We start from the raw sequence: 25,334 nt of genomic DNA, 5'->3' as shown, positions 1-25,334 counted from the left end.
GCTAACACACCCACCACTGGAACTGCACCCAGCTGTCAACAAAGAGCAGCAGTGTCCCCAAACAGGTAGTGCACAACCAGGACTCTGCTTGATAGTAATTAAGTTAGTTGCCAAACTGCCATCCACCAAAGCAACAAGGGTGTCTAAAAGCTTAGTTGCGATGAGAGGTCTGAAGAGGTCTAGGACTGGGAAAGCCCGGGCCATGGCAGGTCGAGATTAAGGAGTTTTTCAGTCAGGGGTGGAATGCTTCATGGGCAAGGACAGGGCACTGCAAGTCAGAAGCTAGTTGTGATGGCAGAACTGTGCTAGGGGAGCTTGCAGCACCTTGCTGTACGGTGTTTAAAAGCCTTAGCTTCCAGTCACAGGCTTGCCCAGACACGATTCACCCTCACTTTAAAAACATTGCTGCATAGTCGCTGGGGACTCTCACTGACCATGTAATTGTAGGATCAGCCTCTGGTCTCACTAATTGGTTATGCATGGGATAGCTATATGAAGGGAAGAGCCTGTAAGAGTTCATTTTATAGATAGCACAACAAAAGACTTAATAGCTGAAGTGAAGCTACCTTGTAACAGTTCATTAAGGCTCCTATTGATCTAGTAATTGGAATATGCCCAGTATGACTACTTTGAGATAAAAAAATACCTTAGTTTAAAAAGACTGTCCAATCTTGGTCTTAACCACTGGGCTCAGACTCCTTAAAGGTAAAACCGTAGCTGTGGACCCACCTAGATTTGTTAGATAAGCATGGTTGATACACAAGGAACTGCAGCTCAGAGCTTGGTATAAGAGAGGAAGAATCCCGTGATTCCATCCCAGGGGATGTGAAGGCACAAGGCCTATGCCTGAGGGAGAGACTGAAGAGGTCAGAAGCACAGCTGGCTGCATAACCATGACACTCTTTATGGAAGCTTCTTGTTTATTGTTATTTCCCTGAGTCATCATTAAATCCAGCAAGGACAGACCCTTGCCCGCATCAGGAGGAATGGGCCCTCAGAACCTTCTGTGCTCTTGACCTCTCAGTCGGTCACAGAAAAGTAATCCATTGTTGACCTTTGGCGGAAACAGATCCCTTCAGTTCAAAAGGCCTAAGTGTGGCAATGTGAGTTTTTCTGACCAGAAAGGCTGAATGAGAGAATTCCCCCAGCTGCAGGAGATCAAAGGATCCCTAATGCACTCATACGGCGGAAACTAAGTTAGTGGCACCTTAAAAAGTCCCTGGTACCTCTATGTCCCTGGCCATTGGTCTATACCCCACGCACATGCAGAGGCACATGAGCACTTACCCTCTGTTATAAGTGTGATATGCAATGTGCATAGATATTACTAATGATAAACACAACAAGCACAGGGCACACATGGGTACTGTGGCATCAAAAGATACTTCATGGGGCCAGGCACACTACAGTATACAGAAACATGAACAAATAGCCAACTGATTTAAAAACAGAGTTGTACTCACATAACACTACTTCTTCCTATATCAAAGACAAGACACACAGACAAAGTTATACACAAATTATGTCATCCACACATGCATGATGTTCAGATAGACAAGCAATAAGCATATAGGTTACACACAGAGCTCACACATGGCAACACTGACACTCACCACATGTATTTATGTGCAGCTAGCTGGAGAAGGGAACACATGCATCACAAAGCATATATATATAGTGACATACATACAACAGAGGGACAGTGATATTCATGCAAACCCCACCATTAGAGGCCCAGCATATGGGGTACAATCACATGTGGGAAATTCACTGGCACTCACTTACTTACTAGTCAGAGGTCCCAAGCAGCACAGTGTCTAGAGGGCAAAATCAGCACTGGAGCAGCCTCTACTGTTGGGAGCAGTGCGTTCCAGTGTAGCTTTGTGGCAGTGCCCCAGGCGTGAGCCTCCCAGTCCCCATCTTGCTGCAAAGGTGCATTCAACAAACCACACGTAACCTGCTGTTACCACTATGGGCTGCAAAAACAGCTAAGGACTGGTGGAAGTTCATCACACCAGTGACTTTCAAGCAGCTTCTGAAGACAGAACAAACTTTGGGTTTTTTTAAAAATGCACTTACTGATTTGAAGACAAGCCAGCTCCGTCCTTTGTGGCAAGGTGCTGCCCTTCTCTCCCAGCCCTGGGAGCCTGGCTGGTAGCCCTCAGAGCAACAGAGAAAACTTTCAGATGCAAGGGGTGGAGTTGGTGCCCCCAGCAACAAGGAAATGTTCTGTGTATGGCTCAGAGCTCATCTCTCCCTCTCTCTCCATGCTACAATGTGCTTATCCCCTGTGTGTTTCCCCCGACTCCCTGAACACCAGGTGTACTTCACAGGAGTTAATCACAGAAGGCTTTATGTCTGGGGAATGACAGGGGAGGAGAGATAAAAGCTCCACCCTCTCCTCCAGTACCTCTGCACCTGGAGCTGCTCCACTTCCTTCCAAAGTCCCTCACTCACCATCACCCTCTAGCTCAGTGATTCCTAACCAGAATACCTCCGCCGCCTGGGGTGCCACACAATATTAGCACTGTTAGATATAGCTTGGAGCACAAAGCCCAGCATGCAGCAGCAGCTGCCTTGCCCTGAGCACAGATTGAAGGGGGCACATGCCCCCCAGGCCTCCACCGGGTGGTAGGAGCCCCCTTTCCCCATGTGCCTGGACAACCCAACTCTCCCCTGGGCCCCCCTCACCCCTGCCCCTGCCCCACATCCTTCCTCACTGCAGGGGCCTTGATCTGCCCCCTCCCCCAACTGACCTGCTGGGTGGGGAGGGGGTCCAGGACAGGGGGAGAGGAGGCAGACCAAGGGGTTAGCATGGGAGACCTGGATTGCCCTTTACTTCAAAACATGATCTTCACCTTTAAAAGGTTGGAGACCACTGTTCTGAATGAATCCCCACTGGCCTGCAAAGGATATTCCCTGGACTAGTGTCCCTTCCTTCCCTTCTCTTCCCCTTGCCTCTCATGCCCAGCATTTCATAAAGCTTTAAAGGAACAGAGCAACTGGAAATAACAGCCACCCTTTACACTTCTGTAACCACTCTGAGTCCACAGATCTCCAAGCCCTTGACAAGCTGTGACAAATGCTTCAACCCTCCCCTGCCTTCCTGTGAGGTGCACAACTGGATGAGCACCCTGCAGTGATGAGTGCTACAGCATACGAGACAGAGAGACCATGAATTCTGCTTCTACAGAGTGCTTCCCTGACCTATCAATTGTAGTAAGGAGCAGAAAATAAAATAAGCATGGATTTGGTTTCTTCCTGGATGGTCTCAAATGTTGGGGCTGTGTCCTGGTGCCCCAAGAGACTCCCTGAATTGGGATTTTCATCCTGGATATGAACAACTGGGCCTGCAGTGGCACCAGGCAGCAAACAAGATCGGGCCCAGAGCTGGCCAAGGTGAGCCTTGCATCAGCTGCCATGAAACGGACAGCTGCTGTTCAGGGAATTTTATTAATAGCAACCCAATACTGAGCTTTTGTGTATGGACTGCAGAAGGTAAACCCTGCTCCTGACCTGCAGTATCTGCTGAAAGGATACAGCCTAACACAGCCTGGCACCTGACCGGGGAGCTACATCCACACAATTCTGCACCCAGACCAGTTAATCAGCTTGGCAGCTTAGCAGAGTCAACTTGCTTGTCCACAGCACTGCTCTCTGGCAACCACAATAATTGGGGCCAGAAGCGATGTACACTACTTCAGCTCTGGAGGTCTGTGGATTGTCAAGTGCTGCGCAACAGATTTTGCTCTTTGGAAGTTGGCTGCATTTGAATACAGCAGCCCAGTTGTTTCTTTATTGTCCGGACTGCACTATAGAAGTCAGGCAGCCTGAAAATTTAAGGAACCATCAATTTGTTAAACTCCTATGCCCCAGTTTCAACAGACAGATAACCACCAGCAAAAGTGAGCTAGTCAAGGTGTAAACTACCCGGAAGGCAGAAATTAGGCAAGAGAGATTTCATGAGGTCATTTTTTTTAAGAAGCTGTTATTTTTTTAGGAGACCACTCTAATAGGCAAATGATAGGGAATAGCCAGTTTCTACATGCCTGATGGGCAGGAGAGAGATACCTACACAGTTGCCAAGGGGGTGGGGGCTAAAATGTCAGAAATGGCTGATTTTTTTAGCAAAATCAATTTGCCAGCTTCTGCAATGCTATTATGAATCTCGTAGCACATTGTTTTTCTAGAAGCTCCAGCATCTGGAGTCATGTAACTAACCTGAAAGCCTCAGCTTTCATTTAAAACAATAACTTAGCTTCTAGCTCTCAGTTTCAAGGAAAAGCTTGACAATGTGGAAGCCTAAAGGCTCAAAAACTAGTGGGGAAAGGAAAAAAAAAGTCATTATTAATCTGAAACTTGATTATTGTTGTGGGGGCTGATGCATGTTTTAACTTCCAAGGCTGGCAGAAAGACAAAGATACCAACCTATCTTGCCCCGCTTAGGCAGGAGCAGATAGAGTGGCACAGGTGGTCTCACAGCCCATCGCTCCAAAAGCACAGTTGGGCTGAAAATGGGCCAAGCACCTACCTTCCATCACAGAGCAGGCAACAAAAAATTCGAAGGTTTCAGCAATTAGGTTTGTTCCACACTAAAAAATTTCTGACCAGCTCAGCTAAACTGGGGTCTCCAAGGTTGTTTATGTGGAATTGTGGAAAGAGATGGAGCAGCTGAGAAGTGTCCCCAGTCTCCCAGTTTTTTTCATAACCACAGGAATGCAGTTCTGCAGGGAAACGTACTAGCAGACGGGTTCCTGCCAGTGCTACCCTTCATTCTCCTAGGCTTGCCCTGTTTCTTAGATCTGCACGGTGGCCAGAGAAAACACACACACACACACATGGAGCACTTTGTAGGATGGATCTGATACACTCCCGCTCTCCAGCCCAGAAACGGCAGGTTCTGAGTTCACCAGCATGGTGCAGAAGAGAGGAGTGGGACACACACACACCAGGCACAGAGCTCACAGATGGCTAGAGAGTCTCCAGGGAAACATGGCAAGCTTGTTTGTTTCCATACCTTTGATCCAAGACAAGTGATTCCCCAAAGCAATACTTTGTTACATAACATGCTCCAAACACCCAGTACATGCAGCTGCCTCAGCAACTTCCCCTTCCTACCCAGCCTCCCTCAGGAGGGCACAGGCCCACCATGTGACCCACACATGAGACAGAGCATGCCAAAGGCAAAAATGGAAAATGGCAGGTAAAAAAAGGCAAACCCTTCTCTAAATGTGCTGACAATGAGTAGCATCTGTGAACATGCCCCTTGCAAAGGCCAAAGCCAAGGATCCTCTGTGGGAATGATCATTTCAGACAGGGAAACTGAGGCACAGCCATTCAGTGATTAGGCAAAGACAACTGCAGGAAAGGCCTCTGCAGGAACTGCATCAGCTAATGGCTCCCATTATCACCTGGCTTTGTATCTGCTCAGCCTCCTTTTCCCTCCCTGGCAGAAGGGTGACAGAGAAAGGAGATTTAAGAAGAAATCTCTCCCCCTCCCCACCACCCAGTTCACTATCTTCACATACACAAACAAGGGAAGATGATGGCTCCATTCCCACTCTAGCCCAGTAAGTGCCCCCTACATACAGACCCTAGGGCTACCTCCATACCAACTAATGGGACCTTTCTGAATAGCTGCAACTGATCAAAGCAACCCTCTTCACCCAGCCATGTCTCGCTCCCTCCAGCCCAACACACAGGATCACATGGCTCGAAACAAGGTTGTTCTGCATGGAACCATTTGCACAAGCTGGCTGAGAAATATGGCTACTGGGATGATGTTTTATCTATCCATGAGAAGAATGGCTGGGGGAATGACAGACTACGGGGAAGAGCTGTAGAGACAGCACTGGCACCTCAGGAAATGTCTACATCATATTCCCAGCATTCATATGTAGCATTGCTCTCAAACACAGCCTACCCAACCATTCTCACCTGAACCCACCAAACCAAAAAGTGGGAGTGGTTGGTTGGCACTCCACCACTCAAGAACCCCAGGATGCTTGAGAAGCAGCAGAGGCATCTCAGTTGTACTGATTTTAAGTTTGCTATTATGAATTAAGCTTGTTATTACACATATATATAGCAAAACAAGTATTCTTTTTTATGATACTGGGGTGTATGGGTAAATGAGTGTAAAGTGATTAGTAGAAGCAAAGGTAAGCATAAGGTAAGCTATGTGTTAACAAACAAGTTAACAAATGGTGAACTATGCTAAGAAAAGGCTGAAGAGGCAATTCTAAATCCAGTCTGTACTAGGCAAGGAATGAGATAAACAGAAGAAACAAGATTAAAGACACTGGCCTGTAAACCTTCAAGGCTAAAGGCCCCATCTGCACCGGACAGCCCACACCAGTGGAAAATGTGGTAAACAGAGTGCTTGAAGAGCAACACCTAGGACAGTGATGGATGAGCCTGACCACTTGTCAGGATGGAAAAGTACTGAGATTCACGCAAAGGAGGCACAGAGTCAGGAAAAGTGGAATCGGTCACCCAACACCAACTTGATGCCCCCTATAAAGGGGGAAGACTCAGCAGCAAAAGTTGGGTAACACTCGGCATATTTTACTGGAGCGCAGACACACGTCTGTATGAGGCTCCACCCCTCATCTCGTACTCCTAGGCTGCCCACCTAGCAACAGACTTTGGTAACTATAACATCTTCGGAGTGTGTGTGTGTGTGTGTGTATGCGCGTGCACGTGTGTGTGTGTGCGCATGTCCAGACACAGACACAGCTCACAATGCATCACTGGAGGGTCCCTTGCCCCGTGCAACCCATTCTGAGAAGACTAAGGTCTGGTACTGCAGTAGAAGGGGATTACGGCGAGAGATGTTTCCATCACGTATAACAGCCTTTCTCTCCTCCTCAGAGCCTTCTGCTTTCCCATCTCCCATGGTCTTTGTAAAGGCCACAGAGCACTCATGGCTGAAGAAACACTGACTTGCTTCTCCATGGCTCCATTCCAACACTCATCTTTGTCTAGTAGTAGCTCATCTCCTTTGGCTTCTCCAAATACCTCCGTGCGTGCCAGGTGAGATTTGGGGATGGGTTAATTGGACCGTTAAATCTGAACTGGATGCTCCAGGAGCTACGAAATCTGATGTCATCACTGTGTTCATGCATCCTACAACCCTTGTTTTACCTGTCCTTGTATTTTCATTGGCTCATTAGTCCTCACTCCACTCACCTTGAGGCTGTGATCAAGCACCACTTTCAGGGTACCCTGGCAATTCATGCAGGGGCTAAGAGTCAGGACTCGTAGGATCCATTTCATCCTGTCACTGATCCGCTGTTAAGGTACTTCACTTTCCAGTGCCTGTGGAATGCAAAAAGTAGTGCCCATCTCAAATGGGCATTAGCTGGATCATGCAGTGGAAGGTGGTATAGAACTACCAGGGAATATTATAAAGGAACGTTCAACATCCTCATTAATATTTTGGAAGATAGCTTCAAGGGCAGGCTTAGTAAATTTGTGAGTGACATCAAGCTGGGTGAAGCTGCAGACACTCTGGAGAGCAGGGCTAGGGATCCAGAAGGATCAGAGTAGACTGGAAAAAGTGCTCCATCATCAATCAAATGAAATTCAGCCAGACCAAGTACAAAGTCCTACTTTTGGGACAAAATAATTGAATGCACAAAAACAGACTGGGGAATGAGTGGCTAGGCAGCAGTACTGCAGAGAAGGACCTGGAGGTTATAGTAGCCCATAAGCTGAATAGGAGCCAACAGCATGTTCTTGTTGCAAAAGAAGCCAATGGCATACTATGTTGTATGAACAGGAGTGTCACTTGCAAATCAAGGGAAATGATGATTCTGCTCTCTGTAGCACTGGTGAGGCATCACCTGGCCACACTTCAAAAAGGATATGGACAGTCTGGAAAGAGCCCAGCAGAGTCCAGCCTGGCAAGCAAGGCCTATGAGGAAAGGCTGAAATAATCAGGGTCATTTAGTCTGGAGAAGAAAAGATTGAGGGGGGATTTGACAGCAGTTCTCAAATACCTGAAGGGTGGTTACCGAGAAAAGGATGGAGAGGGGGCCTTTTCTCCATGACCACAGGAGACAAAACTAGGAGCAATTGCCTCAAGCTGCAGCAGACAAAATTTACATTAGAGATTAGAAGAAACTTTCTGACTGTGAAGGTGCTCAAACAATAAAACAGGCTACGTACAGAAGTTATGGAGTCTTTATTTTTGGAAATTTTCAAGAGTGGGTTGAACAGACAGTTGACTAGGATGACTTGCCACAGACGATCCCACCTTAAGCAGGTGACTGGAATCACAAAAAATTGTCCAGGACTCTTGGGCTGCTGTAATTTGTGGGTATTTTTACACTGGCTGGCCAATTCAGTCAACATGATCTTACAAGATGAGGATGCTGAAGCCATAGTAAGTATATGTATGGCTTAGACACCCAGCAGAAGGCCACAGAGTTGCAGTCCAGAGGACAAAACCTTACTCAAAATTAGCTGTGTTGATACAGTAAGCAGATCTAGAGGCCATTGGCATTTTCTGCCATGTGTGTTTAAACAGGCTTTTTATTGATCGTTATTTCCAAATTTATACAACCAGGACACAGGCCTCATACAAAAAAATTACACTGCACGACTAGCTACCAGTCAGCAACTACTCTCCAAGTAGCCAATACATGCCTGACCTTGGAACCACCCTCTTCTCCAAATGTCTGACAGGACCTAGAGGGCCCTGGCCACCACACTGGATCAGGCCTCTTCAGTCCATGCTGTGGGCTGAAAAAGAAAATAACATCTCCTACAGCCAGTGGCTCCAGTTACAGGAAAGTGGGAACCATTGCAATGGCACACAACATTGCTAGCAAAATTCAAGCAGGGATTGTAGCAGATTGTATCTTCAACTACAAATGACTGAAATGATAGATCCCACTGGATCCATGGATCTGCTCACTAGAAGTGAGAGGAGCTGGAGTGCAAGTTCTGCAGACCAAGAGAAAGCCCAACCACTCCAAAGCAACAAAGCAGGTAGTAGCAACACAAATCACCTCATCCCATTCCTTGTATTTTCCTGACTGCAGTAGAAGTTGCCCGAACAATCAACAGATCCTAGCTTCTGTTGCAGTAAATCTCCAAATTTTCTTTAGCTTAGACATTGGCCTCAGGGGCAGAGTTTTGCACCTACGATTATTTATAGAACTGTTATTTTTTATTTAGAAATCCAAGTACTACCAGATTTATAGGCATAGATAGGGATGCAACATGCATCATTTGAACATCTAAGTATCTGTGCCAATAAATCAGGTACTTGGACATTTAAATGACCAAATTTGCACTTACAGTTATTTATAGATGAAACGAGCGAAACCACGTTAAACCTGGGTTAACCATCTGGCCCAGATTTTGTGGACATACATAGGTACTGGTATTCCAAGTTGGCTGACCAGTGTATGTAGAAGTTGTCCAATTTATAGCCATGAATTTTGAATTTTGGCTCCCAGTCACCCACTCACCCACATAGTCCATGACCACTTACAGATCCTTTTCAGTTATATATACCTCAATTCCTGCATTTCTATGCAGTCAACTTAGATTTTAAGCCATCTAGGGCAGGGACCCTGTCTTCATAGAAGTCTGTAAAGTGCTTCTGTTGGTGTTGTATAAATAGCATTAACCACACATATGCACGCGCACGCACACACACCCATTCTGAGTGGGGGTGACATTAGATATCTGTGAAAACAAAGTGTACCCTGGTAAGCCAATCAAAGGATCTGAGAGTTAACACTGATCCTGATTAGAGTACTGATAATTTCCAAGACTGAATGAGGCAAAGGTTTCCAGCTTCATCACATGATAATTTTTAGCCAATACTAAGCCAAGAATTTCCTTTGTCATAAGAGACACCATATACCCGAGAGCAAAACCTTCTCAGCTCCTCTGCAACCCAGCCCAAACCTGCAACACTGATAAAATACATGGAGCCAGGTCTGATTACCCAGGCTATATATTCATCTCTGAGATTTCCACTCATTTGGCCTTGATATCCAGGCACTCAAGTTATCATCCAGGCTCCTGGACAACACCTGAACATTAGCAATAATCATACACACCACAATCCATCCTCGTGGTTACCAACATTCCTTACAAATTGGCTTTGCCCCCTGTTGCAGTGCAGCTTTCTCCCACATGACAACTATTACTTCAAACTGTGCAGCCAGCCAGCACAAAAACTTTAGGCAGGACATGAAGAGGTGTCTCAGTGAAACTACAGGAAAATTTCTAGGTGTCAGAACTTAGCTACCCAAGTTGGAATTTGGCCAGAGACCAGGGTTGCCCATATCCACCGTGCAGTGGGGATGTTGATGGCCACAAGCCCTTAGAACCCCAGCTTTGTGCATCTGTTCAGAAGGATGGCACCAACAGCAACACAGCATCCCTTAACACCACGCTGAGGATTGGTTCAATGCAAACCCTGAGCACTACCTACTTGACCCAATAATACTGCTTCTTGCAGCCCTTGGGTCACCCTTGGTGACTTCACATCCATGTCCTGACCCAGTCCCACCTACAACACTACTTACTACTTAAGTAGCGCATACAGGTGGATAAAGCCATCGCCCAAGGTAGAACAGCTGCAAGACAAAAAGTTCATCATTGAAAGGGGTTGGACAGTTCTTGGTTACAAACATCTCTTTGTTTTCAGCTGATCCAGCAAGTAAGCCCCTTTCACTTCTAATCTTCCAACTTTCTCAAGCAAAAGAGGAACATACCAATCCATTCATCTGCATTGCAAACAGGGCTCAAAGGTCACAGATCCTCATGGAATCTACAATTCAAGAAGCAGGTCAACCAAGGGGAAGAAACACAGAGTTTATGGTCTGAGAGTGTTCCAGCCAGGACTCCCCCATGCACACAGGCTGTTCTGTGATGGGAGGGTTCTTCATCTCCTTAGCCAAAGCCAGGTATTGAGGAGACATGCAGAGACTAGCACAGAGTAGACTAGAAGCTCCTTCTGATGCCAGCCTGTGCATTGCTCTTCCAGATTGCGCAGCCTCCCTGAGATCTTATTCAACTGCAGGGAAAAAAAACAAAAAAACAGCTAAGTCAGTTACAAACCATAGGGCAAATGAGGGATCCCAGGGCAAGGCAAGGGATACTGCCCCAGGATGTGTCACTGTAAGGCAGGTGACCCAGCACCAGCCAGCAAGATGGGAGCTCATGACTACTCCAGTTCTGCTTCTCCCAGCAGCAGCTGTTTTAGGGTAAGAAAGGTCATCACCTCTCTCACAAACACAGCAGGCAATTGCCATAAGCGGCACTAGAAAATATTATTGGGGTGGTGGGGGGAGGGCTGGACGGTGCAGAGCATGCCTGCCTGACCCTGACTCACCCTCCTGCAGGGCTGTTCCAGGGCCAGGACATGCTGGCTGTGCTAGATCCACTGTTGCCAGCCCAGTTTGTGGGGGCTAAGCCTTCTGCCACCCATGACAATTGCTGAGAAAAGCTAAACATTAGGACCAGCAGTGTACTGGGACCATTAGGCACAAGTGAGTGGAATTTACTAGGGGCAAGCTTTTCCCAGTTGTAAAGCCAGCAAAAGCCCTACAGCTGGTTCCAGGTATGAAAGCAGTGTTTATGAGAGGAGCACACAGAAACCTAGTCTCCCCTTTCATCAGACAGGCCAAGAGAGACCATCACATGAATATGAGCTGTAGGGAAGTTCAGCTATTGGTACTTTACCAGTGAGACAGTTTCCACAGCCTCCAACTGCAATACTTTGCTTCTCTCACTCACCTGTTTTCTCATTGCTATGATCTCAGACATGCCTATCTCCTCCAGGGAACTTTCTGAAGTTGGTCCAGCCTCTTGGGAGCTACGCAGAAGGAAAACAAAAAGATTCAAATGTGCAAACAGTGCTAAAGAGATGCAATCACATCTTTACCTGTGCAAGAGGGGAGGAAGCAAGTTACACATGCACAAACCATACCTGCCCAATACAGAATCAAAGGACTGAGTGTAAACAGCATCTACACAATATCATCTAGCATATTTCTTTTTAACTAGCACCATGCATATTTAAGCCCTTTCAGCATGCAGCTCATCATAACCATCATGGCAAACTATGCTGTGCAGGCTGCTACAGACAGCAGTACAAATACATGCTTTTATTTTTAGAATCCTGTCATATGGCACATAGATAATGTGATGTTTGCCAAGTGTCAGTTTTCTATATACACAGTCTGGTGATTGAATAAATTGTATTAGAGCAATTCATGCAAATACAAAATAAAAGGCTGAAGTCTCAGATGGAATAAATTAGCACAGCTCAGATAAAGTCAAAGGATCAAGGATGATTTACTCTAGCATAAGGATGCCATTTAAAAAAAAATCAAATGAAGACTGTTGCCCAAATCATCAGCAGTCAGGAAAGGATCTCAGCATAAAGGAGGTTTCTCTGTTCTTGCTCTGTAACCTCCAGATCCAGCAGGCTCCCTCTACTAGACATAAACAGTTATTTCCAACAAGGGAAAGTCTATGAATGGTGGTGGATGGGTCACCCAGAGAGTGGTGGTGGATGGGTCTTTTTCAACCTGGAGGGATGTGGGCAGTGGGGTCCCCCAGGGCTCGGTCCTCCGGCCCACACTGTTCAACATCTTCATCGGTGACCTGGACGTGGGGGTAAAAAGCACCCTGTTCAAATTTGCTGATGACACTAAGATGTGGGGGGATGTGGGCACACTAGAAGGGAGGAATAGGCTGCAATTGGACCTAGACAGGTTACAGGCATGGGCGGATAAGCATAGGATAGGATTCAACACCGACAAGTGCAAAGTGATGCACCTGGGGAGGAACAACCGGCACCATACCTACAGGTTGGGGAACTCCCTTCTTGTCAGTACAGAGGCAGAAAAGGATCTTGGAGTCATCACTGACTCCAAGATGAACATGGGCCGGCAGTGTGGAGAGGCAGTCAGGAAGGCCAACCGTACCTTGTCATGCATCCACAGATGCATCTCAAGCAGGTCCAAGGAGGTGATCCTCCCCCTCTATGCGGCACTGGTCAGGCCACAGCTGGAGTACTGCATCCAGTTCTGGGCGCCGCACTTCAAGAGGGATGTGGACAACATGGAGAGGGTCCAGAGGAGGCCATTCGCATGATCGGGGGCAGCAGGGCAGGCCTTATGAGGAGAGGCTACGGGACCTGAACCTGTTCAGCCTCCACAAGAGAAGGCTGAGGGAGGATCTAGTGGCCTGTTACAAGCTAGTCAGGGGGGGCCAGCAGGCACTGGGGGAGTCCCTGTTCCCTCCAGCACTACCAGGAGTGACCAGGAATAACGGTCACAAGCTGGCAGAGGGTAGATTCAGCCTAGACATCAGGAGGCGCTACTTCACAGTCAGGGCAGCTAGGATCTGGAACCAACTTCCAAGAGAAGTGGTGATGGCTCCTACCCTGGGGGTCTTTAAGAGGAGGCTAGATGTACACCTTGCTGGGGTCGTTTGACCCCAGTAATCTTTCCTGCCATGGCAGGGGGTCAGACTAGATGATCTACTCAGGTCCCTTCCAACCCTAGAAACTATGAAACTATGAAACTATTTGTGACTTAATAATGCAGCTGGATTTGGCCTGCTTCTTACATGGCGAAAAATTAAGATTCCCCAACTGGAATTACAGGGCCAGATCATTCTCCTGTAGCTGCATTGACTTCACAGGCCCTGTGGACTTTCTCTCCCCAGAATTTTGTCTCAGGAAAGGCAACAATTACCCTTGAAGAAAGTCTGAAGGGGAAAGCAGAGGTGCCATTTTCAGAGTCAGCTTTTCCAACTCAATCTTCTCAAGAGATTCCATTCTGTTCATATACCCAGATTCTCAGCTGATGTAAATGGGTGTCACTTCAGATTTCCACTCTTCTCTGTACATTGGCTGAGGATCTGGCACCAAATGCACTATATGTTATCAAATGGATAAACATCAGTGGGTAATCTTTGTGGATCTGCATTAGTTCCCCTTCCCAACACTTTCTTTGTGAGGTAATCAGAGACACCCAGGATACAGGCAGAGGTTTGAGAAAAGGGAATCTGAAAATATTTGCAAGACATAACCCTTTCTAAAAAAGCAGAAAACTAAAAATGTGTGCTGCAATCATGGCTGATGTCACTTGGCAATAAAACATTAACAACAGAGAAATCCCACAAATTTTAACTGAAAAAAAATGAAAGCAGGCAAAGCTAGTGCTCATTAAAGTAGAGACTGAAAATTATCTTTCACCCCAATTCCTTTTTGCCAATGACTCATACCTTTCAAGAACGTCATTGTAGTGAAAATTTTCCGAGCTGCATCAGACCACTGTTTTATGTATTATAAATGTTTGAGCAAAATCAGTTCAGCAACTTTTGCTCTTTTTTTCGTGAAAATAAACAAACTTTTTGCTTGTAAGAAGTTGTATATTTGGATAAGCAAAAAATAATTGAAACGCATTGTTTGAAACCTGGCTAATTTTAAGACTGTAGGGCGTCTTCAGAGCAAAAATAGAAAGCCAGGTTTGAAGAGAATTAATCCAGGAGTTTTAAATCTGTGAATGTCATTTTGTATAACGTAACTTCTGCTTCCCTCCTGGTACCTCAAACTTATTTGGTTAGGGAGAAAAAAGGCTCTAGTCTGCTGATCACACATACTTATCTATGCCATGGGTGGAATAGTTCAGTATAAAAGGATCTGAAAGAGATGACTGAGCTACAGCAACTGATGTTGGGAGTCTGCTGTGCTTCTAAACTCTGCCTGGAAGACAGCTGCTAGACCAGAAGCCCATTTAATAGATTTGGAATCGCAGACCATGCAATCAAGTAACCCTAGATGCCGATTCCCTTTCCCACCTCTAGACCCACTTCATAAAACCAGTGAGGCAGTGTAAATACAGAAAACCAGCCGTTGTGTAACATTCAAGTATAATTTCATTTGCAGAGATGCCAGGAAAATTATTTGAAAACTAGGGGTGATCAAGGGAGCTCTCAGTGTTAAAAGCAGCAGGAGATCACGAGCTTGGCACACATTCGAGAGTGACTGTACATCACATGTCCACTCACCCCATCACTGAAAGCTGGCAGCCCTGATGGCAAGATAGTGAAAAGCACGCTAGCCCCTAAGCGGCCTTCTGAAGAGCTCCTCTCCCAGTGTGCTGATCCCTGCAGGTTAAGAAGCACGTGCCTTTTTCATGCTACATGGTGCTGAGCGGTGAGAAGCAGCAACAGCCACTGTGCAGGCCTTAAACAAGCCACACAGTCACCTGGGCTGGGCTTGGGGTTGGAGAGACTTCTGAACCTGGTGGAAGAGCAGGCGACTCAGGAAGCAAATTATCTGGAAGAAGTTCTGCAAGGAGTAGATCCTGCCACTGTGCATGAACAGAGGGAACTGCGGAGTGGGGCTGGGCAGTAGGCCTGTGTTTGGCCTGCAGGGTATAATCAGAATCACTCTTATTATTTCCTTCTCCCCTTGGCTATGTTTTCCCTCCCAGTCCCTAGGAAACAACACAGGGCAGCCCAGGATTTGGTTGCTCTCCGCATCCTCACAATGGCTCACTGTTGATTTTAGCTAGTAAGAGTCTCTTCATGTACGGTGAGGCTCTACCCAATGATATAAGAGCAAATCAAGCAGGGGTACTAATTCAGTGTCAGTACCTTGGCAGCCCAACTTCGGTACACTAACCTCACTGCCATAGTATCCAACTATAGCTCCTCTAAATGACACCATTAAGACAGGCCAGAACAACCCTTAATGGAGTAAGTCCTAAGCAAAAAGGAAAATAGAATCTCATTTTGAGGGGGCTCAGCAGGCCTGAGTTCTATCCTTGGTTCTACCACTCGTGTGCTTGTACAACGTGCATCTGTGCCTCAGCTTCCCCACTATAAACTAGAGACCGTACCTCATTCAGGACAGCATTCAGAATCTTAACATACTCCAAATGAATTGCTGGGATGACCTCAGATGGGCAGTATTAGGGAAGGTAAATGCAGTACTGAAGATCAGTAAGTGAGATCAACTTTACTATGACAGGCATAGGATGGCCAGCCTGAGATGAACAAGGCAACCAGACTTCAGCCCAATCTTTCAGTCTGAAGGCCAGGGCTTGAGCTGACAAGCCTCAGTAAGCTGAGAATGCCTCGTATGGAAAACCATGAAGGAGAGGGAAAACCACAGTAACAATCAAGGACTTGGATAGCGTCACAGCCCATGTCGATTACAAAGCATTCAAAAATACTTGCAACTTCCCTCCATGCCACTATCTGTCATTATCCTTAGACTGACCAGAATCATGCTCCAATATGGCAAGACTAAGGGGCACTATAAGAAATCCAAGCACAGTACAAAAGACATCTTTAATGTGCCATTTCTCTCTTGCTCCCTCATGCCAGGTCTTACCGATCATGTCTCTCGCTTCCACTATGCCAGGGCAGCTGGGCATTTTCACTGTGTGGCCTCTCCCTCTGTGATCTCACATGGTAGGTCTGTGGGAACAGGTACACAAGCAGCAGTGTCAATAAGGAAGCTCCGTGAGTCACTTCCTTCACCAATCCCAGGCCTTGGTTCCCTGCGATCTGGCACTGTCACCCAGGTGCAATAGCCAGTAGAGGGTACCCACCCCTGGCATCATGATACCACAACTGTGGTTCTACTGTGGCACCACCATAGCTGCTGTAAAACTCTAGAGCTAAGTAGATTTTATTACAATAGACTAATTTGCTTTCACGACAATGCAAACCAGATTCTGCATTTCTCTTTAGTCCAGGAAACCACACAACAGCATTAAGTTTTGACTGAGGACTGCAGGCACCAATATCAATTCATCCATAGCTTGGGGGTGAGAATGATAACCTATATATGTAAAGTAATTGGGCCTAGCCCCACGGTAACCTTCAACCAATGCCTTCTACAATGCAAAATAGAATAGACTATGTTGTAATGTCAAAATATTCTCTTCCCATGAAGGACAAAGGGAGCTTTCTTATTCAATGAGAGCAGGAAAAGACCCAGAGATCCAGCCTTTCCTGAAAGGATCTTCATTATCAGCAGGTCTTATGGAACAATCTGGATTTGAGACCCATGTGACTGTTTCACACACAATCAGCTCTTCCTAAAGGAATCCTTTCACTATCATAATGGACCTATGTGACGCTGGATGGCTTTTTGTCACAATCATGAAAGCATTTTCCCAGGTTTCGGTTCACAGGGAGTTCAGAATATTTGCCAACATAAGTCAGGAAAAGTTAGATGTGATGCTATCGCTAAATGGCTAAACTCTAAAGAAAGACTAATGAAGCTTTACCTAAGACCCCTGCTAAATTTCAGTGGGATGAAAGAAGGTTAAAGAAGACCTGGTTTGAAGGCCCAGGTGACTAAAACTAAAGCATCTTCCTACAAACACTAGAATCCACTACGTTAGTGTTGCATTAAGTTTGCCTGTTGATTAACTACTACTGGATTTTTGGATACTGTTTTTATTACAAGTACTGGCAGAGTCAACTCCTTTTTAAATGTGATACCCTCACTGATAAATTTACAGCACTCAAGAAAGTTAGGTACTCAGTTAGGCTCCAGAGCGGCGAGAGATGCTCAGGTGAAAGCCTGCCGCACCCCCCACTCCCCTGAAGCCCCCCAGAGACCCCCCAGCAGCTGCGGAGCCCCCTGCCGACCTCCAGCACAGCTGGAGGCAAGCAGGGCCCCACCCAGGCCCCTACTTGGCCCAGCCCCCAGGGAGCCATGCAACTGGAGCCACGCGAACAGGCTGTGCAAACAGGCAGGCTTGCCTGCCAGCACGTCAGTTAGTGCAGAGTTTGTGGAGGAGGGCGTGCAGGAGGGCCTGAGACCCTGCCTGCAAACCCCCCAGAGTAGACAGTCCCAGCCGTAGCCAGCCTACCAGTGGCATGACACGGATGGGTACGCGTTGCACCCAGAGGGTCCCCTTGGGCTCTGCGGCCCCCCCCACCCCATCACTTCAGAGACGGCCACCCATGGTCCTGGGCTCCACGCAGATGGAGCCCCTGGCTCTCGGCTGCGCGGGCTGCCTGTCCCTTTTTCAGGCTCTGGCAGCTGGGAGCATGGCCACCTCCCCATGTGGGGTCTGCTCCCTTTTGGGGTCTCTGGCGCACCAGCTGGAGGAGCTCCAGGCCACAGTCCAGAGACTGTGCGCCATCAGGGACTGCGAGCAGGAGATAGACTCCTACTGCCAGGCCCTTCTGCCCTGGAAGCCAGAGGGTAGACCACGGTCCCCCCCCAGGACAAGGGAGGACTCTGTGATCTCCCACTCTGTCCAGTCATGGACCAAAGTGGTCAAGGGCCCTAAGGCCCGCCGCACCAAGGCCCCTGCCCTGCCAGAGCTCAGCAACAGGTACACACCTCTTGCTGCTCCAGCAGAGCCTGCTGAGTTGCCAGCTCCTGCAGGCAACACAGGCTCAACGGCAGCTACTGCCCCTGCTCTCCCCAAGACAAAACGTAAGGTGTTTGTTGTGGGAGACTCCATCCTGACGGGGGCAATCTGCCACCCCGACCCCTTAACCTGGGAAGTCTGCTGCTTCCCAGGGGCCCGCATCCAGGACATTGCAGAGAGGATCCCTAAGCTCCTCCAGCCCACAGACCACTATCCTATGCTCCTTATTCATGTGGGCACCAATGATACTGCTCAGAGTGCTCCCAGCTACAGGGATTTGGGAGCAGGGCTAAAGGGTCTGGGGGCACAGGTGGTGTTCTCATCGATCCTCCCACTCTCGGGGTATGGGCTGAGGAGGGAGAGGAGGATCCATGTAGTCAACCAAAGACTGTGGCACTGGTGTCATAGGGAAGACTTTGGCTTCCATGACCACAGACCACTTTTTGGCGAGAGAGGCAGCGAGCTGCTGGGAAGAGACGGCCTCCACCTCTCTCTGCTGGGGAGGAGGCTCTTCTCAGCCAGACTGGCTGACCTGCTCCACCGGGCTTTAAACTAAGCCCGCCGGGGGTTGGGGGGACTACTGCCACTGCTGACCAACTGACCAACCCTTGCAAAGCCAGTGGGCCAAGGCACTTAAGGGAGCCCACCCCTGCCCCAGCCCTGGTACAATCTGTGGGCAAGGCAAGAGCCCCCAAGGGGACACTTGCCTGCGTGTACACAAATACCAGGAGCTTGGGGAACAAGCAGGAGGAGCTCATCCTCCTGCTCAATGCAAATAATTATGATGTCACAGAGATAACGGAGACCTGGTGGGACTCCACCCATGACTGGAACACGGGTATAGATGGATATACCCTGTACATGAGGGACTGTGTAGACAAAAGGGGAGGGGAGCTCTCTATGTTAAGGAAAGCTACAAGTCCCTGCAAGCTGATATTGGCGACCAGGGTGGACGACTGGAGACCCTCTGGGTTAAAATCCTTGGGGAACATGGCACAGGAGACACAACGGTGGGAGTCTACTACAGACCTCCCACCCAAAGTCCTGAGCTTGACCAGGAGTTCGCCCAGGAACTGGCTGAGGTCACATGCTCCAGGACCATGGTTGTCATGGGTGACTTCAATTACCCGGACATCTCGTGGGAGGATCACTCAGCAAAATCCAAGCGGTCGCAAAGCTTTCTATCCTGAGTGGATGACTTCTACCTGACTCAAGATGTCTATGGGCCAAAGAGAGGCCAAGCGCTGCTCGACCTGGTACTGGCTACTGGGGATGACCTAATCCGTGACCTAGTGATCAGTGGGAAGCTGGGTGACAGCGACCATGAGCTGATTACCTTCATCATCCGCCGTAAAGCTGGCAAGTCAGTCAGCAACATGGAAGTCCTTGACTTCAGGAAAGCCGACTCTGACAAGCTCAGGAGGCTTGTCCATCAGGCCCTAAGGGACCATGACCCCAGGGGGAGGGGAGTCCAGGAAAAGTGGTTGCTCCTCAAGGGAGCAATCCTCAATGCACAAGCTAAATCTATTCCATCTCGGAGGAAAGGCAGCAAGAGGGCACAGCGGGCCCCCTGGCTCTCCAGGGACCTAGCAGACCTCCTGAGGCTAAAAAGAAGGGCCTACAAAGGATGGAGGATGGGATTCATCTCCAAGGAGGATTATCCTGCACTGGTCCGGTCCTGCAAGGAGCAAACCAGGAAAGCCAAGGCTGCAACTGAACTCCAACTAGCTTCGAGCATCAAGGACAATAAAAAGTCCTTTTTCAGATATGTGGAGAGCCAGAGTAAAAGCAAGGGCAACATTGGACCCCTGCTGAACCATATGGGGCAACTGACACCCAGGAAAAGCCAACCTATTAAATGGGTACTATGCATCGGTCTTTCATCAGTCCCATGGGACGCCCATGCCTCCTATGGGACAGGGAGGTCCAGGTGGGGGAGATCCCCTGCCCTCCATCAATGCTGACCTCGTGAAGGAACATCTTGAGAGGCTGGATACCTTCAAGTCAGCCAGCGCTGACAATCAACACCCCAGGGTACTCAAGGAGCTGGTGAGCATCATAGCCCAGCCCCTGGCACGGATCTTTAAAAATTCCTGGCGCTCTGGTGTAGTGCCCGAAGACTGGAAGAAGGCCAATGTGGTGCCGATCTTCAAGAAAGGGAGGAAAGTGGACCCGGCTAACTCTAGGCCCATTAGCCTGACTTCTATCCCAGGGAAGATCTTAGAAAAGTTTATTAAAGAGGCCATCCTTAATGGACTGGCCGACGGTAACATCCTAAGGGATAGCCAGCACAGGTTTCTTGCAGGTAGGTCTTGCTTGACCAAACTCATTTCCTTCTATGACCAGGTGACCTATCACCTGGACAAGGGAGAAGAGATTGATGTCATATATCTTGACTTCAAAAAACCCTTCGATCTGGTATCCCATGATCACTTCTTGGCCAAACTGGCCAATTGTGACCTTAGGTCCACCATGATCCATTGGCTGGGAAACTGGCTCCATGGTCAGACCCAGAGGGTAGTAATCAATGGCAGTCACTCATCATGGTGTCCTGTGACCAGTGGGGTTCCCCAAGGCTCTGTCCTTGGACCCATATTGTTCAACATCTTCATTAATGATGTGGACATTGGAGTCAGGAGTGGACTGGCCAAGTTCGCCAATGACACCAAACTTTGGGGCAAAGCATCCATGCCAGAAGACAGGTGGGTGATCCAGGCTGACCTGGACAGGATCAGCAAATGTGTGGATGAGAACCTGATAGTGTTTAACACCAAAAAATGCAAGGTTCTCCACCTTGGGAAGAAAAACCTGCAGCTTCCTTATAGGCTCGGCAGTGTTACGCTGGCTAGCACTACAGAAGAAAGAAACTTGGGGGTCATCATTGACCACAAGATAAACATAAGCCTGCAATGTGATGCTGCGGGTAGTAAAGTGACCAAAACACTGGCTTGCATCCATAGATGCTTCTCAAGCAAATTCCAGGACATCATTCTCCCCCTGTACTCGGCCTTGGTGAGGCCACAGCTGGAGTATCGCGTCCAGTTTTGGGCTCCACAATTCAAAAAGGATGTGGAGAAGTTTGAGAGAGTCCAGAGAGGAGCCACACGTGATCAGAGGTCAGGAAAGCAGACCTTACAATGACAGGCTGAGAGCCATGGGGCTCTTTAGCCTAGAAAAGTGCAGGCTCAGGGGTGATCTGTTGGTGACCTATAAGTTTATCAGGGGTGACCACCAGTATCTGGGGGAACATTTGTTCACCAGAGCGCCCCAACGGATGACAAGGTCAAATGGTCATAAACTACTCCAAGACCATTTCAGGCTGGACATAAGGAAGAATTTCTTTACTGTCCAAGCCCCCAAGGTCTGGAACAGCCTGCCATCAGAGGTGGTTCAAGCACCTACACTGAACACCTTAAAGAGCAAATCGGATGATTATCTTGCTGGGATGCTGTGACCCCCACTGACTTCCTGCCCTTTGGGTGGGGGCCTGGACTCGATGATCTTCCGAGGTCCCTTCCAGCCCTAATGTCTATGAAATCTATGAAAGCTATGAAAGAAAAGAGGCAGTAGAGTGGCCCCTGGGACAGGCATTCTGCCCCCAAGGGACAGTGAAAGTGGGCATTAGAAACAGGTTAAAATGAAATTAAAAGAATCTCTTCAGAGACCTCTTGCTATGAACAATGTTGACAGACAAAGGGCATGGGTCACCCTGTCAAGGTGTTCTGCAGAGGCTGGAGCTCTCCTTTAACATGCTGTCTGCTGTTTCTTCTATGCCAGGACTACACCCTAACTACAAGACATTAGAGGGCTGGCACAACAGGACCCAGCAGGAAAAAACCTGGGAAGCATCATCATCCCATAAATTTTCTCCTAGAGACTGCACTACTGTAGGTGGTCATGTCTGTTCTGGATACAATACCAGTCTTTTGCGTTTCTGGGCAGCTGATCTGGTAGTGATGTTCAGCAATGGGAGCTCCTTCAGTGGTGAAGGCTGGGTAGAGGAATTCAGGGGCTCATGCAAGACAGAGGAGTTTTCGCCATCATGTGGGACCAGCAATGGCCTTGGAACAGCATCTATTATCTCTATGGAGAGGAAAGAGAGAAGAATTAAATGTATTTCTCTATGTTCCAAAAAGTAACAGCATCATAGTCAGAGTTGGATGGAGGTGATTTCAAAACCTATGGGAGAAGCAATGTCACAACCATGGAAACAGGACCTCACCAGTACAACATATCTCTGAAGCCCCTGGTGGAAGAGCCTCCAGATAAAAGTCCTGCAAAGTTTTCCCACAGAAGTCCATTTTGGGATTGTCTCTCTCCTTCTTATAATAGTGGCATATGCCCTTCACCAGAGAGTGTGGCAGACTTGGTTAACACACATTTCCCTCCCACCCAAAGAAACAGAGAAATCCCATGGTGGATACTTTCCACTTGCATGAAATGGAATCTGCTAACAGAACTCCTCCCTCTCAAACAAGCTCTACCTTAGGCTGAGTTTAACTGTGCCCTTAGCAACTGTTCCCTTCTGCGGGCCTTAGACAATAGCTGGCAGGCACTCACAGCAGCAGTTTGAACATGCTGACCAGCTGCCATTCTCCCACAGTCCAGCACCTGAAAGAAGTATTCAGATTTCCAGCTTCAAGTCTCCAAAAGCTGCATTACCTGGGGGACACACCAGCTGTACAGAGAACGAGCCAGTCAGCCCCTCAAAGCACAACAGAGAAGGGAAACATGATACATGATTCCAGCAGCATGAGCGTACTTTGAGTTAGGGGCTGTTTTTCAAGGTGCAAATGACATGGGTCTTTGCTTACCAATGCCGCGAGAGCTGAAGAAGGGAAGTCAGTGCTAAACACAGGTCAGAGCTCCTACCTACCTGAGTGGAACAGAGGTGACCTTAAACATTGCCTCCCTCATGCTGTCCTTCACTATGGTGGCTACTTGCATTGTCACGAGCCTTGACTAGGTAACACCTCACCAAGCATACTTTGCTGAAAGCCAAGTGCTCAGGATAATTTTTTACTCCAAAACACTTTTGCCCCACTTCTTCATCTGCAAACCTGCCTGCCATCAGCCCAAGAGGATCTGTCCAAACTATCCCTCTCCACGTCTCTCTACTGAAACCCATATTCATCACTCCATTTCTTTTTGGTTCACTTACCTTCCCTTTAGCTGCTTGGAGTGCAGAAATTGGTAGCTAAGGTACCCAGCTGCCTCAGGAACCCATGCTGTTTGCATCCCCCTCACTGCTGCTGGCTTCCCAGTTATCTCCTGTATTCTAAAACCCTGTGTGGCGCTCCAAGATGGAGTCACGCTGCCCTGGCCAAACCCACACACCTCACGGCCTCCAGCTTGTGCCTATGCGTTCCTGAGTGCAGGGGGGTGCACAGAAGAGGTAAAAGCACATTCTCTCTTCCCTCTTCTCTCTGGAGCTCACGCCATCTTTCTTGAACACTGGTAAACTTTGCCTTGGTGTAAACTGAACACCATTTATCACTTGTTACCTCCCTCCCATTGTCTTACCATTACACCTCACTATGCTGAAGACAAGATTCAACATCTTTGTACCTTAACTGCTCCACCTTCTGTGGTTTCACCCTCCAATCACAAGCTGCTGATTACATCACCTGTCAGCGACAGCCTATCAGGGATGTGCATCTGAAAGGATGGGGGGACATCCTCAGCTGTTCTCTCCTGCTCCAACAGGCCAGGCTCCTCTGCCACCTTCAGTCTGTTGGGCACCTGCATGCTTTGACTGATGGCTTCTGTGAAGCCCAAGTCGCATTGGATTCGGTTCAGGTCCAGGCTCCAAAATGGCCACATCATCACTTCCTTCCTAGGTCACTTCATCCACCTTGATGCCACATAGAGAAAGAGAGTGATGGTAGGGTTACCATATGTCCAGGATTTGGCTTTACCTCTGCTTTTCCGGCACTTCCTGGCTTACCCTAGCAAGATGTTACTTGGGACGTGTGTGTGTATGTGTCCATCCGTCCATGCCTGCTGGCACTGGGGCTGCAGCAGAGCAGGGAGGCAGGGGAAGGGGGTGTGGGGTTCTTCAGGGGCAGCAGGAAGCTATATGGGCAGCAGGGCTAGGGGAGGGGTGGGAAGGGGCCGCGGGTCAGGAGTGAGGGAAACTGGCCAGGCTGGGTGGGGCAGGAGGCTGTGGGGCAGGAGTGAGGGGTATCAGCAGGGACGGGGGCTGCAGGTTGGGAGTGAGGAGCAACAGTATGGTCCAAGTGACAGGGTGCTGTGGATCAGGAGTGAGGGGCAGAAGCAGGGCTGGGGCGGGGGTTGTGGCTTGGGAATGAAGGGTAGGGGTAGGGCATAGGCATATATCACTGCCCCCACAATCATATACACCCTCTCCCTCTTCCCCCCACAGGTGTCTTCTTTTTTGAAAATGGAAATCTGGTAAGTCTCATTTAAAAACCTGGGCACACCCTGCCAACGCACATGGAGCAGGGCACAATGTGAAATAGCAATAGTATAGAAATACCCAATATAAGCCAGACTGTGTTAAATTCCAAAGAGCAGCCCCTGCTAAGATAGAGAGGAGGGCTGACAGTGACTAAACATAGAAGTTCCAGGATAAAAAGAAAAGAAACTAGGATCTGGCCAGTAGTTCCTCTCTGTAACTGGATTAACAGACATGCTCTGTATTTTGAGATCCTACAATGAGCTGACCAGTAGCCATTCTCTCAGGGTGAGAACATGATGGTAAGATGGGGAGAGGGGCTCCATAGCTCACAGAAACAACACAGCCACAGGGGAGGCAGCACAACAGAACAGATGGAACAGAGCAGGCACAGAGGCTGCTGCATGATCTCAAACAAGTCATGGCCCCTCTCAGTGCCTCAGTTTCCCCTTGAATATGCTGAGCTTTGCCATGTAGATGTGCTTTGTAAGGCTCCTCTGGCTGACAAGTGCTAGTGCGACGTG

At 48.3% G+C, this 25,334-nt stretch overlaps 1 protein-coding gene across 3 annotated transcripts in view; it reads right to left on the bottom strand.

The window, feature by feature from the left end:
• Window positions 1-8,172: 8,172 nt before the first annotated feature.
• Window positions 8,173-25,334, bottom strand: part of LOC149858310 (mitochondrial fission factor homolog B-like) — a 34,598-nt gene continuing 17,436 nt past the window's right edge. For 2 of the 3 annotated variants that reach the window (XM_090060603.1, XM_090060602.1), the window contains 6 exons: window positions 24,020-24,246; window positions 22,312-22,475; window positions 16,388-16,473; window positions 15,255-15,416; window positions 11,767-11,845; window positions 8,173-11,044 (listed from right to left, as the gene is read on the bottom strand). In XM_090060603.1, coding sequence (XP_089916729.1) covers window positions 10,913-11,044; window positions 11,767-11,845; window positions 15,255-15,416; window positions 16,388-16,473; window positions 22,312-22,475; window positions 24,020-24,218 — 822 coding nt within the window. In that variant the 5' untranslated portion in view covers window positions 24,219-24,246 and the 3' untranslated portion in view covers window positions 8,173-10,912. The remainder of the gene's footprint in view (window positions 11,045-11,766; window positions 11,846-15,254; window positions 15,417-16,387; window positions 16,474-22,311; window positions 22,476-24,019; window positions 24,247-25,334) is intronic. The other variant, XM_090060604.1, reaches the window with a different exon arrangement.

The sequence above is a fragment of the Crocodylus siamensis genome, chromosome 8, assembly GCF_052110815.1.
Source record: "Crocodylus siamensis isolate JL-2025a chromosome 8, ASM5211081v1, whole genome shotgun sequence".
NCBI lineage: Eukaryota > Metazoa > Chordata > Crocodylia > Crocodylidae > Crocodylus > Crocodylus siamensis.
Note: the sequence above shows the minus strand (reverse complement) of the source record. Positions and strands in the feature narration are given on the sequence as shown.